The sequence below is a fragment of the Hemiscyllium ocellatum genome, chromosome 36 (genome assembly GCF_020745735.1).
Source record: "Hemiscyllium ocellatum isolate sHemOce1 chromosome 36, sHemOce1.pat.X.cur, whole genome shotgun sequence".
In the NCBI taxonomy this organism is placed as follows: Eukaryota; Metazoa; Chordata; class Chondrichthyes; order Orectolobiformes; family Hemiscylliidae; genus Hemiscyllium; species Hemiscyllium ocellatum.
The window spans coordinates 9,985,583-10,000,164 of NC_083436.1; the positions used below are offsets into that span (position 1 = coordinate 9,985,583).

General features: G+C 40.7%; 1 protein-coding gene across 5 annotated transcripts in view; it reads left to right on the forward strand.

Moving 5' to 3' along the window:
* Positions 1-14,582, forward strand: part of afg2a (AFG2 AAA ATPase homolog A) — a 557,175-nt gene that overhangs the window by 96,619 nt on the left and 445,974 nt on the right. For all 5 annotated transcript variants that reach the window (XM_060851668.1, XM_060851665.1, XM_060851664.1 and 2 more), the window contains one exon: positions 8,105-8,158. In XM_060851668.1, coding sequence (XP_060707651.1) covers positions 8,105-8,158 — 54 coding nt within the window. The remainder of the gene's footprint in view (positions 1-8,104; positions 8,159-14,582) is intronic.

The following is a 14,582-nucleotide window of genomic DNA, read 5'->3' on the forward strand; positions in this document are numbered from 1 at the left end:
GGAAAAGCACAGCCTGTCAGGCAGCATCCAAAGAGCAGGAGAATTGATGTTTCGGGTATAAGCCCTTCATCAGGAATGAGGCTTGTGAACCAAGGGGCTGAGAGATAAATGGGAGGGGGGGGCTCGGTGGGGGGAAGCTAGCTGGGAATGCGATAGGTGGGGTGAAAATGATAGATCAGAGAGGAGGGTCAAGCAGAGGGTAGGAACAAAGATGGGCAAGTAGGACTGTTCAAGAGGGCAGTGCCGAGTTGGAAACTTGGGACTGGGATAAGGTGGGGGACAGGGGAAATGGGGAAACTGGTGCAATCCACATTGATCCTGTGTGGATATAGTGTCCCAAAATGGAAGATGAGGCATTCTTCCTGCAGGCATTGTGTGGTTAGGGTTTGGTGATGGAGGAGACCCAGGACCTGCATGTCCTTGGCAGAATGGGAGGCAGGGTCTGCTGTCTCAATTTTGGCGCTAGTCCCGAAATGTTGATATTGAGGATTTTACAAGATCGATAGGCTGGGTTTGCTATGATTGTTTCTGGTGCCTGGGATCAAGCCGGATGATTAACCTTGTTTCATTCCTTTCTTGAGACTTTGTGGCAATTTTAATACAACAGAGTGACTTGATGGACTATTTTAAAGGGTATTTAAGATCCAGTCACATTGCTGTGGGTCTGGAGTCACTGAAGATGAGACCAAGTAAAGATGCCAGATTTCCTTCCCCTAAAGCACATTAGTGAATGAAACAAACTTTTCAATTCCAGAGTTTGTTGAATTCAAATTTCATCAACAGCTTTGGGTTTCAAGCCCATTTCACCGTAACATTAGTGTGGGGCAATGGATTTCTAGTCCACTGACATTATCATTGTATCACTGTCTCCCCAAGTTAATAATTCGGCATAAAATAAAAAACTTTAGGGAACAAATGATTATGCATTACTAGTGATCTTGATGGCTGCTGCTTGCAGCTTGTTTCATAATGAAAATATTCAAAAGAATAAATTTATGTCCTCATTATAACAGTTAGGAGCCTGGTACTGCAATAACTAGCAGCTGGCAGATTTGTTTCCGAACATCAAGACTGAGAGACTGTTTTTTGAGTTACCATTTCATCAGTCACATTAATGACTAGGATGGAAAATTAGTCAGGAGAAATCTCTCAAAATTCTTCACTCATTTATGATTAGCAAAGAATGGAGTTTAGCCAGGAATTGTGATAACGTAAACCTGTGCTTGCCAACAATAAAATGGGGATTAAAACAAGGTTCTACTATTTTGGAACTTTACCTTGAGATTTCTTAGTGATCACACTAATGTCAAATGTTGAAAAAGATATAATTCCACGACATAAGTCATCTTGTGTTGCTTTAGCATTTCTGAAAATCTTCAAAATTATGTTACTTTGCTCAAATCCACAAATTGGTTATTACAGTCAAAGTTTTAATAGACATGACTGATCTTTTTTATATTACCAACACACAAATATTAGTGCAATCTTCTGTTGCATCTTAACTACTAGATATGGGTGGTAAGATTGAGGTATTTACATTCTGGAATTTGCCTCGTGGTTTGCCTCAGTGAACTGATGCCTCTGATATTGTAACAATGATTTAATAACTGTTTACTGCACTTACCTTAACTTATTCCCCACAGAATTCCTCAGCATGTTGTAGTCCTTATCCAATTTGCACAGCTGCATGTTAAATCAACATCTGTTCAGCTCAATTTTGTGGCAACTTATTTTCCCCTAATTTGAACAGTTGCCATTATGCCCTTCTCCACCTCCTAAGAGGATTACTCTTGTTTTCCTCTGTGAATACACGGATACGTTTAAGATTAAATTGCTCTCTCCAGATGTCCTGCAGGTGGAACAAAATGAGTTCACAATACAGGATATCTGGGAACTGCTCCAGATATATTTAAGTAAAAATAAGGGGACTTGATGTCATGGGAAATTAAATAAGGAGTTACCCTCCCATACCTTTACTCCCAGCTTGTCTTGCATTCTCCCATCATACATGAGTGGCTTTTCTGTTTAAGGATGTGCAAGAGGAATACAGTTACAGTGTCACCAAATGGTATTTTAGCTTAGGATTTTGGAAAATAATCAATCTCCCAGTTTTCAGTACATGAATTTGGCTCATTTATGGCACTGTCATTTCATTTGCAATGAAGAAACTCCATGGACCTTAATACATAACCTCGTTGACATTTCCATACTGCATTAACAGAGCTTCAAAACTGAAAATTAAATGTTAAACCTAGGTTTTATCTGTCCATCAAAATGGATTTCAAACAGCGCGAATAATATTTGCAAAATAGAAATGATTTTGTCAAGTGTCCTTCCTAAGTTTCTTCCTGCTTCAGACACCAGTAAAGCAAAATTATCTTGAGCGTTTTTATTTACAATTTGTATGAACTTTTAAGTCCATCTTAATGGATAATCGCAGAAATACTGAGAAGTTTAGTGGTGGCATTCTAGAGCTTAAAGAATTTGCATCTGCAAACACAGTTGTCAGTGATTGAGTGATTAAAATGTATAAGAGGGCAGAAATGGCAAAGTACATTATAGATAGGAAGATCCCTGGAGGAGTAAGCAATGGTGAGAACTTGAGAAAATATCGCAAGAATGAGAAATTCAGAATCTTGATATCAAGAAAAAGTTGTCAATTTTATTTTTCCTTAAGCCTTAAATGGTGACTTCAGAATCTCACTGTTGAGCTTTAATTACTCTTTATTTGCAGCTCATTAGAGTTAGAATTAGATTTCATTGTCACATGTAGTCAAGTACGGGGATGCAGGAATATAGTGAAAAGTGTGCAATGTCACCATTCTCGATGCCATATTAGATACAAAGTACCAAGATACAAAATCTTGGTACAAAATAGAAGAATAAGGAATTACAGTTGAAAGTTCAACATTACAGTCCTCCTTAACTGCACAGCCACGCTGGGTTCACACTCTGCACAAGGTTTCGATCTCCTCCGTGTTAGGTTCAATCTCCCCTGTGCTGAGCTTGCTGTCTTCTACAATGAGCTTGCTCTCCTCTACACTGGGCTTGCTGTCCTCCAAGCTGTCTCACTGTCCCCCACGCTGGCTGGCTCTCTCCATAGAAGATAAGTGGTTTAAAGTAAGAAAAAGAAAGCTGCAAAGGAAGAAAAAAAAAGTAAAAGCAGATGGAGCAGATGTGCTCTGGGCAGGAGCCTGCATGCTGTCATCTTGAATTATTAGCCGAACTCACCTAATTTCTATGCCACTGCCAATTCTCCTCCCCTTCTTTGAGAAACTAGATGGTGCAAATTCGCAACTGGTAAATCAGAGCAGTTACATGTCAAGTGCAACTCCCTACTTGCTTGTCCCAGTCTTCATTCAACTCTATTTTGACAACAGCATCTCTGCATCATGTAGTCCCATGGCTTCCTCCTACATTTGTCCACGTACATTATCATGAGCAAGCCAGCAGCCTCTTATATCATCATGCTTGTTCTCGGTAAAACTATTACACCAATTCAACCCTTCAAGTCTTTGCTTTGGAGTTCAACTTGCACACTTCTGCCAGGTAATTTTGCATACAGGGACATACATGCAGATTATGCATATAAATAACATTTTGTGGCTCTTAACTTAATTCTTATTGCTCAGTCAATTTACTGCTTCTTTGGAGGCTGCTAACTTCTTGGCTTCCATTTTCACTTATTGCATAAGATCTTCAGTGCTGAAGGGCTGGTATTGCTTTTTAGCACCCACAGCTTGTCACAAACTGAAAGCACTGAACAGTCAAGGAGATGAACTTGTCTATGTATGCCAATATGTTTACATCCATGTCATACCTATAGAATGTGCCTACATGTCAAACATGTGGCATGTGCTTCAATCAAATAGCCATTTCTGATAATTAAAGGGGAGCAGTCCCCAGAGGTGTTAAGGTGGATTATAATCAGTCAGGTTTACTGCCAAAGTCTGTCAAAGGGTTGGTCTGTTCCAGTTCAGAATGTACACCAGTCAGTTAGGTGCTTGCACCTGCAAGAGTCTCAGGATCCCTATATTTGCAATCAGGGATTGTGCCAGAGTCAGTACTCCAGATCAAGTGGTACCAGTATAGGAATTCAGTCAGGATTATATAGAGGTGTTATTTCAGTGGGGTGAGCCAGTTCTCCTGAAATGAGACAAACAACAGGATTGAAGATGATGAAAGTGGTTGGAAGAGCATATGGTGCGAATGGAGGAGAGATGGTGAAGTGTGTTATGTGCCAGGCCAGAGTCCCTCAAAGTATTTCAAGAAGGTAGCCTAGGCCCGAGCTTTTTTTCTTCTTTTCAAGGAAGATGTGAAGTGGATGCTCCAGACATGATGCAGCTGGTCAAACCACTTGGCTTTAAGCAAAACAGAATTTATTTGTATACTACAGTTGAAACGCGAACAAAACAAAACAGAATTTAGGATAGCTTAACTATTTGAAAACTCAATCAACTCTATCACAACTTAACTAAGGAGCTATTCCAATTACCACAACATCCTATAAACACACCCCTTGGCATAAGATATATTCAAACACAAGTTCTTACAGGCAGGAGAGATTTCAGAAAGAAGTCAGCCAAGGATCACCTGCTGAAGCCTGGAACCTTTTCCATTGCAACAGCTTCTGAATGCCTGCTAAAACTAAGCCAAGCTAGAAAGAAACTGAACTGGGAGAACTGGCCATTCCTCTGCCATTGTTAGAGTAGACTTTTCAGCATCTCTGCCTTTACGACCTCTCTTGAAAAAAGATCAAGGACAAAATAACCTTTTTAAAGTGACAGCATCATCACAATTGTCCTACTGATTAGGAAGCATGGATGATAGGAAGGTTAGTAGTTCAGGAAGATCAGAGAGGTGAGAGCTATTGAATAGAAATGATGTGTGCACAGTGAGAGTTATATGTTTATATCTAATTACGATAATAGATGCTAAATCTTTTTTTATTCATTCATGTGAAGTAGGGGTCACTGGTTGGGTCAGTATTTAGTGCACATCCTTACTTGCTCAGGAGGGAATCCATATTGCTGTGGACTGGAGTCACATGTAGGGCAGACCAGGTAAGGGTTGGAAATTTCTTTCCCTAAAGAGAATCGGATGGCATTTTCCTTGATAATCGACTGTAGTTCCATGATATCATGAAACTCTTATTTCCAAATTATTATTGAATTCAAATTGCACCATCTGCCTTGGTGGGATTCGAGCCCCAGTCCCCAGAGCATTACCTGGATCTAGATTAATAGTCAAACAATAGTATCAGTAGGCCTTTCGGTAAAAAGGAAGCTAATTTGTTGTTTCATCAGTGATGATGGGACAGCATAATATGAGGGCCACTTCCTGTCATTCGTGTCTGAAATTGTGTGCAGCTACTCTTTAAATATATTGCTAGTGGTGTAAATGCTGGAAAGACTCAGCAGTGGTGAGCATCTCCACCTCTCCTATGGTGTGACTGCATAAGAAGTGTGAGAAAGTACCCAGCATGTAATTAATGAGATGAAAAAGAGGAGAATATGTGAGACAAGTCACTGTGAGACATGGCAGATCAGGCACTATGAACCCTACTCAACAGAATGCTTCAACCGAAAATGGGAAAGTTTGTTTGTTTTCCACAACCAGCTATAACTTGTGGCGTACCACCAAAGATCATTTCTTGAGCATACAGTTGATATTAATGACTTTGAGGGTGCTGAGTAGAATGAATCAAAGTTTGCTGATGATACCTAGTTAAATGGGGAAAGTGAGCAGTGAGGAAGATGCAAATATCTGCAAAGGGAAATGGACTGGGTAAGATCATGGCAAATAGATGGTAATATTGGAAAAAGAAAAATTATGCATTCTAGATGGCAAATAGTAAAGAATAATACTTTTTAAATGGTGAAAGTCTGGGCAATGTGGAACTTCAGAGGCACCTGTACACAAACCAAAGTTGACATGTAGATGTAAACTAAATGATGCATTAGCTTGTATTAACAGAGGAGTTGGTGAGTAACAGTGAAATTATTTTACGGTACTTATATGGAAACTCGGTGAGGCCATACCTGAAGCATTCTGTACATTTTGGTCTCCTTACTAAGGAAGAAATTACTTAGTGGTAGGAATGTAAAAAAAAATCACAAGACGAATCCTTGGGATAAGGTGATTAGCCTATGAATTGAAATTCAGTAGGATGGTCCTGTATGTGTACTTGAGATGATTGGAAGGTGGCAAATATTATTCCCTTGTTCAAGAAAGGGAATAGGGATAATCCTGGGAATTACAGACCAGTCAGTCATACGTCTGTGATAGGCAAATGATTGGAGAGGATTCGGAGAGACCAGATTTATGATTACTTGGGACACCATAATTTGATTGGAGATAGCATGGCTTTGTAAGGGGCCGGTCATGCCTCAAAAGCCTTATTGAATTCTTCGAGGATGTGACAAAATACTTTGAAGGTAGAGCAGTGGAAATGGTGTCCATGGATTTTAACAAGGTGGTTGATAAGGTTCCCTGTGGTAGGCTCATTCAGAAAGTAAGGAGGCATGGGATACGTGGAAATTTGGCAGAGACTTTTTTCCCAGAATAGAAGTGGCTATCACAAGGGGGCATAATTTTAAGGTGATTGGAGGAAGGTTTAGGAGAGATGTCAGAGGTCAGTTCTTTACAAATAAAGTGGTGGGTACATTAAATACACTGCCAGCGGTGGTGGTAGGGTCAGATACATTTAGGGACATTTTAACCGACTCTTGGAGAGGCACATGGAGCGTAAAACGAAGGGTTTGTAGGACTGTTTGATCTTAGAGTAGGATAAAAGGTCGGCACAACATCGAGTGCTGTATTGTACTATGTAAAACCATGAAAATGATACATGGCTGACTTATTCAAGTACTTCAGTGACTAGCAACAATGTGCTTGAAGAAGTATCGTTTAAAATACTTTGAATAGCTCAGTTGAGGAACTGCCAAGCATCATGTGCACTCGTTGAAGGGCAGGTATTTCAGAATGGCTGGAACCATGCCAACATTTCTATAAGCAACTTGGTATAATTGAGAGTAGAACTGCAGGATAGGGTATCAGGTCACAAAATATTTATTTTTTTGAGGGCTGATTTTTGATTTTGGGTGTTTTTTTCATATTGACAAACTGTCTTAGATGATGCAGTCACATAACATCATTTGTATGAGGCATTTGGACTTTTTGAGCACTTTTGAATAATTCTTCAATATCTTCAGTAATTAAGTTTAAAACTACAGCAGTTGAAGAAAGCATTCTTTCCTTTAAAGTGGCATATGATAACAAGTATAATTTAGTCACAAAAATGTTTTTATAAATAACTGAAGTACTTCTACACACAAAAAGCTATCATTCTAAATGCACCTTATTAATTGGTGAGGTTGTCGCTTTTGCATTTCTACCTCATTCACAAAGTAGGAAAGTTTTTAATCCTTTAATCATTTTCACTGTATCTCAGATTTAAATATAACAATGACACAATGTTCATTGTAATGGCATCTGAATTTTTCACACGTAGTAGTTCTTAAATATTTGTTTTAATAAACTAGATTTTTACATTAAATTGCAAGTAATACATTATCTTGGGGATTTCAAGTTTTCCCAGCTCCTCTTTAGCTGATTTTCCTTCGTTGATAGATTTATGACTGTTCTCTCTTCTTTACCTTCTCCCGCTGTCTTCCCTGCCTCTGCAGACTCCTTGTCCCCCCACCCGTCCACGGAATGTCCACCCCCGTATGCATTTTCCTTCTCCTTCTCCCTCTCCCTCTCACCTCCCTGCCATCTGACTGGGGGAGAATCTCCTCACCATTTCCTTCCATTGAACCTAACAGAGGGGCGGATGACTTTTCCCTGGTCACCCTTGCGAATGAACTTTTCAGAGCTATTTGGGGATTTCAGGAGTGGGTTCGCCTATTGCCCCAGTCTATTTTGGGTGGTGTTAAGTATTCTGACAAAATATTGGAGGAGTTATTGTATTTTGGTCAAAAAAGGACATCATCTTAACTTATTTATAATGTTTTATTGTTATTGTTGGTTATTTTGTTCAGAGCCTTTGATACCTCTTTTCACACTATCATTAAATAACTAACTTCAAGTTTTTATTATTTAGGGACCAGAACTGATGAGTAAATACGTTGGAGAGTCTGAGCGTGCTGTGAGAGAGGTAGGTTGGATAAGAATGCTTGTACTTCACATTTGTGTTACTTGTTGCTTGGCTGAATGATTTTAAGTTTAATAACAAAAATTACTTCAAAGCACTTGTCAGTGTAATGAACTGAAGTCCAAAGATATGCAGGACAGGTGAATTGGCCATGCTAAATTGCCCATCGTGATAGGTGCATTACTAGGGGAATGTGTCTGGGTGAGTTAATTTTCGGAGGGTCGGTGTGGACTTGTTGGGCCGAAGGGCCTGTTTCCGCACTGCAGGGAATCTAATCTACTTCTGATGGCCAATACAATACAAAAGCAGGATGAATATGACAACATTTTGTAGTACCTTTAAACTAAATCTGTAAATTATAAATAGCATATTTTTAAAGCTTCCTTACTAAAATTATTAACTTCTAATGCATGCAATACTGAACATATATTTTTCAACATATTTTCCCCTTTCCTGATTTTTCTCAGTGGCATGGTCCCTTTAATTCAAATGATGCAGTGTCCCACCCAGCAGTTCGTTAGCCAGTGGGATCACAAATAAGCATCTGGAGGCCACTCAATAGTCAGGGACTCATTGCTGTGATTGGCTTTGATAATGAAAAAGGAGGGGTTGGCTGAAAGAACGAATGAGGTTCAAGGTGGATCTGAATTCCTTTGATGCTTATAGGAGCACTCTTGGCGGAGAGGGAAAAAATGTCCTGAATTAACCTTAAATTTGCCTGTTGGGCCTATTCTGGCCAAGGAGCTCACTTCCAGCAGATTTTACCTGACTGCATGGGAAGCCAACAATGCCATCCTCTCTGACCTCCCCCACTGGCCCTCTGATTTTGTCTCAAACTTACATTGCTTAGCGAGTGCTGTTGCCATTGTCATTGCCAATCTATAAACTTAAAGGAAGACCTGCATGCTTTACTGTGGGTGTTCTCCTTGTACTTTAAACAGTAGATGAATATGGAAACAAAAGGAAAAAGTGAGATAGTTGGATATAACTTAATTTTAATTATTTAAATTGCCCAGCTTATCTGGTTTCTTGACATCAGAGTAGTTTAAGATGGGAAATGTAATTGCTGCTACATTTTTGAGGAATGGTAAGGAAACACTTGACCTCCATTGTCAGCCCAGCAGAGTTAAAATGAGAAAACTGAGCAGACTGAAATATTAAATCTGTGTCTTTCAGTACTGGCACTGTATGTTGGGGTTTCATAAGCAATACTGCAATGATGTTAAATGCCTTCGTTATCCTCTTGTGTCATTTGTTCAATTTATGATCTCATATATGTACACTGAAAAAGAGAAGATGCAATAAGTTAGAATACCTCGAATGTGAGATTCAATTGAGCGTATTGTTGAATCAAAACTGTACTTTGTCTTACTCTGTTAATTGAGTTGGCGTTTCTAGTCTGCATGAGGCTTTGTACCCAAATTGATCTCAGTTTGCAATATAACTGATAGTCTTACATAGAGAGACCACAAATATGTGTGATGAGAAAAAGAAAATTATTGCTTTGGCACCGTGTGCAGTGTTCTTGTGAATTTGTGGTTCATGCTTGTTTAGATGTAGACTTGTAATTATTCAATATTCAAGTTAAATCTACTTGTTGTAGCCTATAGATTTGCTGTTTGAAGTTTTTTTATCAAATTAAAATCAATAGCTATATACAGGTTCAAAGTTTGTGCGAAGATTTGTAGCTCGGGTGCTTGTTGTAGTGGTTCTGTTCGCCGAGCTGGAAGTTTTTGTTGCAAACGTTTCGTCCCCTGGCTAGGAGACATCATCAGTGCTCTGGAGCCTCCTGCGAAGCGCTTCTTTGATGTTTCTTCCGCCATTTATAGTGGTCTGTCCTTGCCGCTTCCGGGTGTCAGTTTCAGCTGTCCGCTGTAGTGATTGGTATATTGGGTCCAGGTCGATGTGTCTGTTGATGGAGTTTGTGGATGAATGCCATGCCTCTAGGAATTCCCTGGCTGTTCTCTGTCTGGCTTGCCCTATGATAGTAGTGTTTTCCCAGTCGAATTCATGTTGCTTGTTGTCTGAGTGTGTGGCTACTAGGGATAGCTGGTCGTGTCGTTTCGTGGCTAGTTGGTGTTCATGTATGCGGATTGTTAGCTGTCTTCCTGTTTGTCCTACATAGTGTTTTGTGCAGTCCTTGCATGGTATTTTATAAACTACATTAGTTTTGCTCATGTTGGGTATTGGCTCCTTTGTTCTAGTAAGTTGTTGTCTGAGCGTGGCTGTTGGTTTGTGTGCCGTTATGAGTCCTAGGGGTCGCAGTAGTCTGGCTGTCAGTTCTGAAACGCTCCTGATGTATGGTAGTGTGGCTAGTCCTTTTGGTTGTGGCATGTCCTCGTTCCGTGGTCTATCTCTTAGGCATCTGTTGATAAAGTTGCGCGGGTATCCGTTTTTGGCGAATACCTTGTATAGGTGTTCCTCTTCCTCTTTTTGCAGTTCTGGTGTACTGCAGTGTGTTGTAGCTCTTTTGAACAGTGTCCTGATGCAGCTTCGTTTGTGTGTGTTGGGGTGGTTACTTTCATAGTTTAGGACTTGGTCTCTGTGTGTTGGTTTCCTGTGTACCCTTGTGGTGAATTCTCCGTTCAGTGTTCTCTGTACTATCACGTCTAGGAATGGGAGTTGGCTATCCTTTTCTACTTCTCTCGTGAATCGGATTCCTGTGAGTGTGGCGTTGATGATCCGGTGTGTTTTTTCTATTTCCGTGTTTTTGATGATTACAAAAGTGTCATCGACATATCTGACCCAGAGTTTGGGTTGAATTTGTGGTATGGCTGTTTGTTCCCACCTTTGCATAACTGCCTCTGCTATGAATCCCGAGATTGGTGATCCCATGGGTGTTCCGTTGATTTGTTCGTATATCTGATTGTTGAATGTAAAGTGTGTAGTGAGGCATAAGTCCAGTAGTTTAAGTATGCCGTCTTTGTTGATAGGTTCCGCCTCCTGGTTTCTGTTATGTATGTCCAGTAGGTTGGCTATTGTTTCTCTGGCTAGGGTTTTGTCAATCGAAGTGAACAGTGCCGTCACGTCGATTGAGATCATGGTTTCTTCTTTGTCTATGTGTGTATTCCTGATGGCGTCCAATAATTCCTGTGTTGATTGTATGGAGTGTTTGGATCCGCTGACCAGGTGTTTCAGTTTCTGTTGTAGTTCTTTGGCCAGTTTGTATGCTGGTGTCCCTGGTAGTGATACTATGGGTCTGAGTGGGATGTCTGGTTTGTGTACTTTGGGTAGTCCATAGAATCTGGGGGTATTGTTGCTTTCCGGTTTCATTCTTCGTAGGTCCACTTTGGTTATCTGTCCGTTTTTTTGTAGATTCCTTAGTGTGTTATTTATTCTATTGGTGAGTTGTGGTGTGGGGTCCGAATCCTTCATTTGGTAGGTGTTGTGCTTTTCCCTAGTAATCCCTATCCCGACCAGCTATCCCTAGTAGCCACACACTCAGACAACAAGCAACATGAATTCGACTGGGAAAACACTACTATCCTTGGGCAAGCCAGACAGAGAACAGCCAGGGAATTCCTAGAGGCATGGCATTCATCCACAAACTCCATCAACAGACACATCGACCTGGACCCAATATACCAATCACTACAGCGGACAGCTGAAATTGACACCTGGAAGCGGCAAGGACAGACCACTATAAATGGCAGAAGAAACATCAAAGAAGCGCTTCGCAGGAGGCTCCAGAGCACTGATGATGTCTCCTAGCCAGGGGACGAAACGTTTGCAACAAAAACTTCCAGCTCGGCGAACAGAACCACTACAGCTATATACAGGATTAAAATAATGCTGACTGATTTTCTAAATATCTGTCTGAAAAAGGAGAGCCTTCTATTCTTCAGTGGTAACCCCATTCACTTCTAACACAAAAATAGACCTTGGGAAATAACATCAGAATGTTTTACTTCAACAATATTGAATAGTTGGCAAATACTTTGCTTATAAAATTCAAGTTTGGTTCTGAGTATGAGGAAGTGGACCCTGGTGAGTGGGCAAGAAACCTACACAGCATTACCTCCCACAGAATAGGTACTACTCCAAACATCTTGCATCAATCCAAGATAGTGGTCATTGCCAAGTCAGGAGCAGCACCCGCTAACCCATGAAGTTTGCCATCCTTTCACCCAACTGTTAATTAAATACAACATCTTGGAATGCATTCTGCTAAACAGACTACATTCCACCCTGGAAACAGTCCAACCTTAATCCTCGCCTAATAGGCAGGGTTATGCACAGATTGCAGCTGCTCCAATCAGCTCCTGACACAGACCTCACATTGAAGCTATTTTCCAGAAAGGCCTGAAGACAGGGACCACCTTTGTTGACTTAATCTGTGTATTGACACAGTGCAGTGCACAAACATTTCACTGAAGCACTCTCTTAAAATCATCTGTATGAAAACTCTACAACTAATCAATTTCACAGTTAGTATCTGATAGTTTGTATGGACCTTGGAGTTCAAGTCAACCAAAACTAGCAAAACGTTTACTTTAACAGGTACCAGTTCATGCACCAACCCTCTTCACCAGCAACCTCTTGCCCACAAAGCCATGCTTCTTCACACATGCTTATGGTTTCGATCCTGGCTTGCTAGGCTGAAAACTACATGTTGTTGAGAAAATGTTCACTGAAGATATGTTTTCTCTGGGTATGCTTTAATAGAAGGATACTTTGATCAACCACTATCAAAACTGTTCTTTCAGTAATCCACTATGTTTAATTCATTCTTGGAGTGTGGGTATCACTGGCTGGGCCAGCACTTATTGCCTATCCCTAATTGCTTTTATGAAGGTAGCAGTAAGTTGTCTTTTTTAATCTTTGTAGTCAATTCGTATAGTTAAACCCATAATGCTATTGGTGAGGGAGTTCCAAGGTTTTGACCCAATGACCCTGATGAAATGGCAACATATTTCCAAGTCTGGATGGTGAGTGACTTGGAGGGTATCCTGCAGGTAGTGGTGTTCCCATATATCTGCTCCCCTTGTCCTTCTGTTGTGGTCGTGTGTTTGAGAAGTGCGGTCTAAAGAACCTTTGTGAATTCCTGCAGTGTACCTTGTAGATGGTATTGCACTGCTGCTACTGAGTGAAAGTAGACACAGGAAATATTTGTGGATATCATGTCAGTCAAGCAGGCTGTAGTGTCCAGCTATGGTGTCTAGTTTCTTGGTGTTGTTAGAGCTACACTCATCCAGGCAAATGTGGAGTATTCAGTGACACTCCTGACTTGTGCCTTGTAGCTTGTGGACAAGCTTTGGGGTGTCAGGATGTTAGTTGGACTCCCAATCTCTAATCTGCTGTTGTAGCCCCAGTAGTTATGTACAGTTGGTTTTTCAGCATGTCTTGGCGATAACACGATTGAAGAATTTAGACCATGATTTGCAGAATGCGATCTTTCCTTACCTGTATTGAGTATAAAGCAATTCTGGCCCCATTAGTTTAAATGACATTGCTATTTTGCAATTTTCTTATAATGCGGGATCGCATGGGAACTGAACTATTGCATTGTATCAGAATGGACTGTAGTTAGTCCAATTAAATTCGTGCTCAGTAGTTATCCCTAGGAAGTTGATAGGGTATTCAGTGATGGTGATTCCATTTAATGTCAAAGGGAGGTGTTTAGATTCTCTGTTGGAGATGGTATTTGTGAGGTGCGAATGTTACTTCTACTTATCAGCCTAATCCTAAGCCTGGATATTGTCCAAATTTTCCTGCATTTGGGCATAGATTTCCTCAGTATCTGCAGAGTTGCATATGGTGCTGAACATTTGTGCAGTTGTCAGCAAGCATCCCATTTCTGACTTCAGAATGGAGAGAAGGTTATGAATAAGCACCTGAGGAGGGTTGGGCTTCGGACAGTCCACTGAGGAACTCCTGCAAAGATGTCCTGGAGCTGGATGTGATGACTCATGTCCAGTAACCACGGCCATCTATCTTTGTGCTACATATGACTCTGACCAATGGAGAGTTTTCCCTCCATTCCAGTTTTCCAGGATTCCTTGCTGTCAAAGCTGGCTACATGCTGCTTGATGTCAAGAGTAATCATTCTCACGTAAACCTCTGGAATTAACCTCTTCAGCCCATGTTTGAACCAAGGCTGTAATGAGGAACTGAGTGACCACGGTGGAACCTAAACTAAGTGTCACTGAGCAGGTGATTGCTACGCAAGGTTTCCTTGAGAGCATTTTTGATGACATGTTTCTTTACTGATGATTGAGGTACACTAATGTGGCAATATTTGGCTGGATTAGATTTGTCCTGCGTTTTGTGTGCAAGGCATACCTGGGCAATTTCCACGTTGTGTGGTAGATGCCAGTGTTGCAATTTTAATAACTTAAAAGGCCATGATAAAATTTTGTATCCAGTTCTGTGGTCGATCGCTCATTCATGACTCAACACCAAAATACCTTTGCATCAGAAGGGCTCA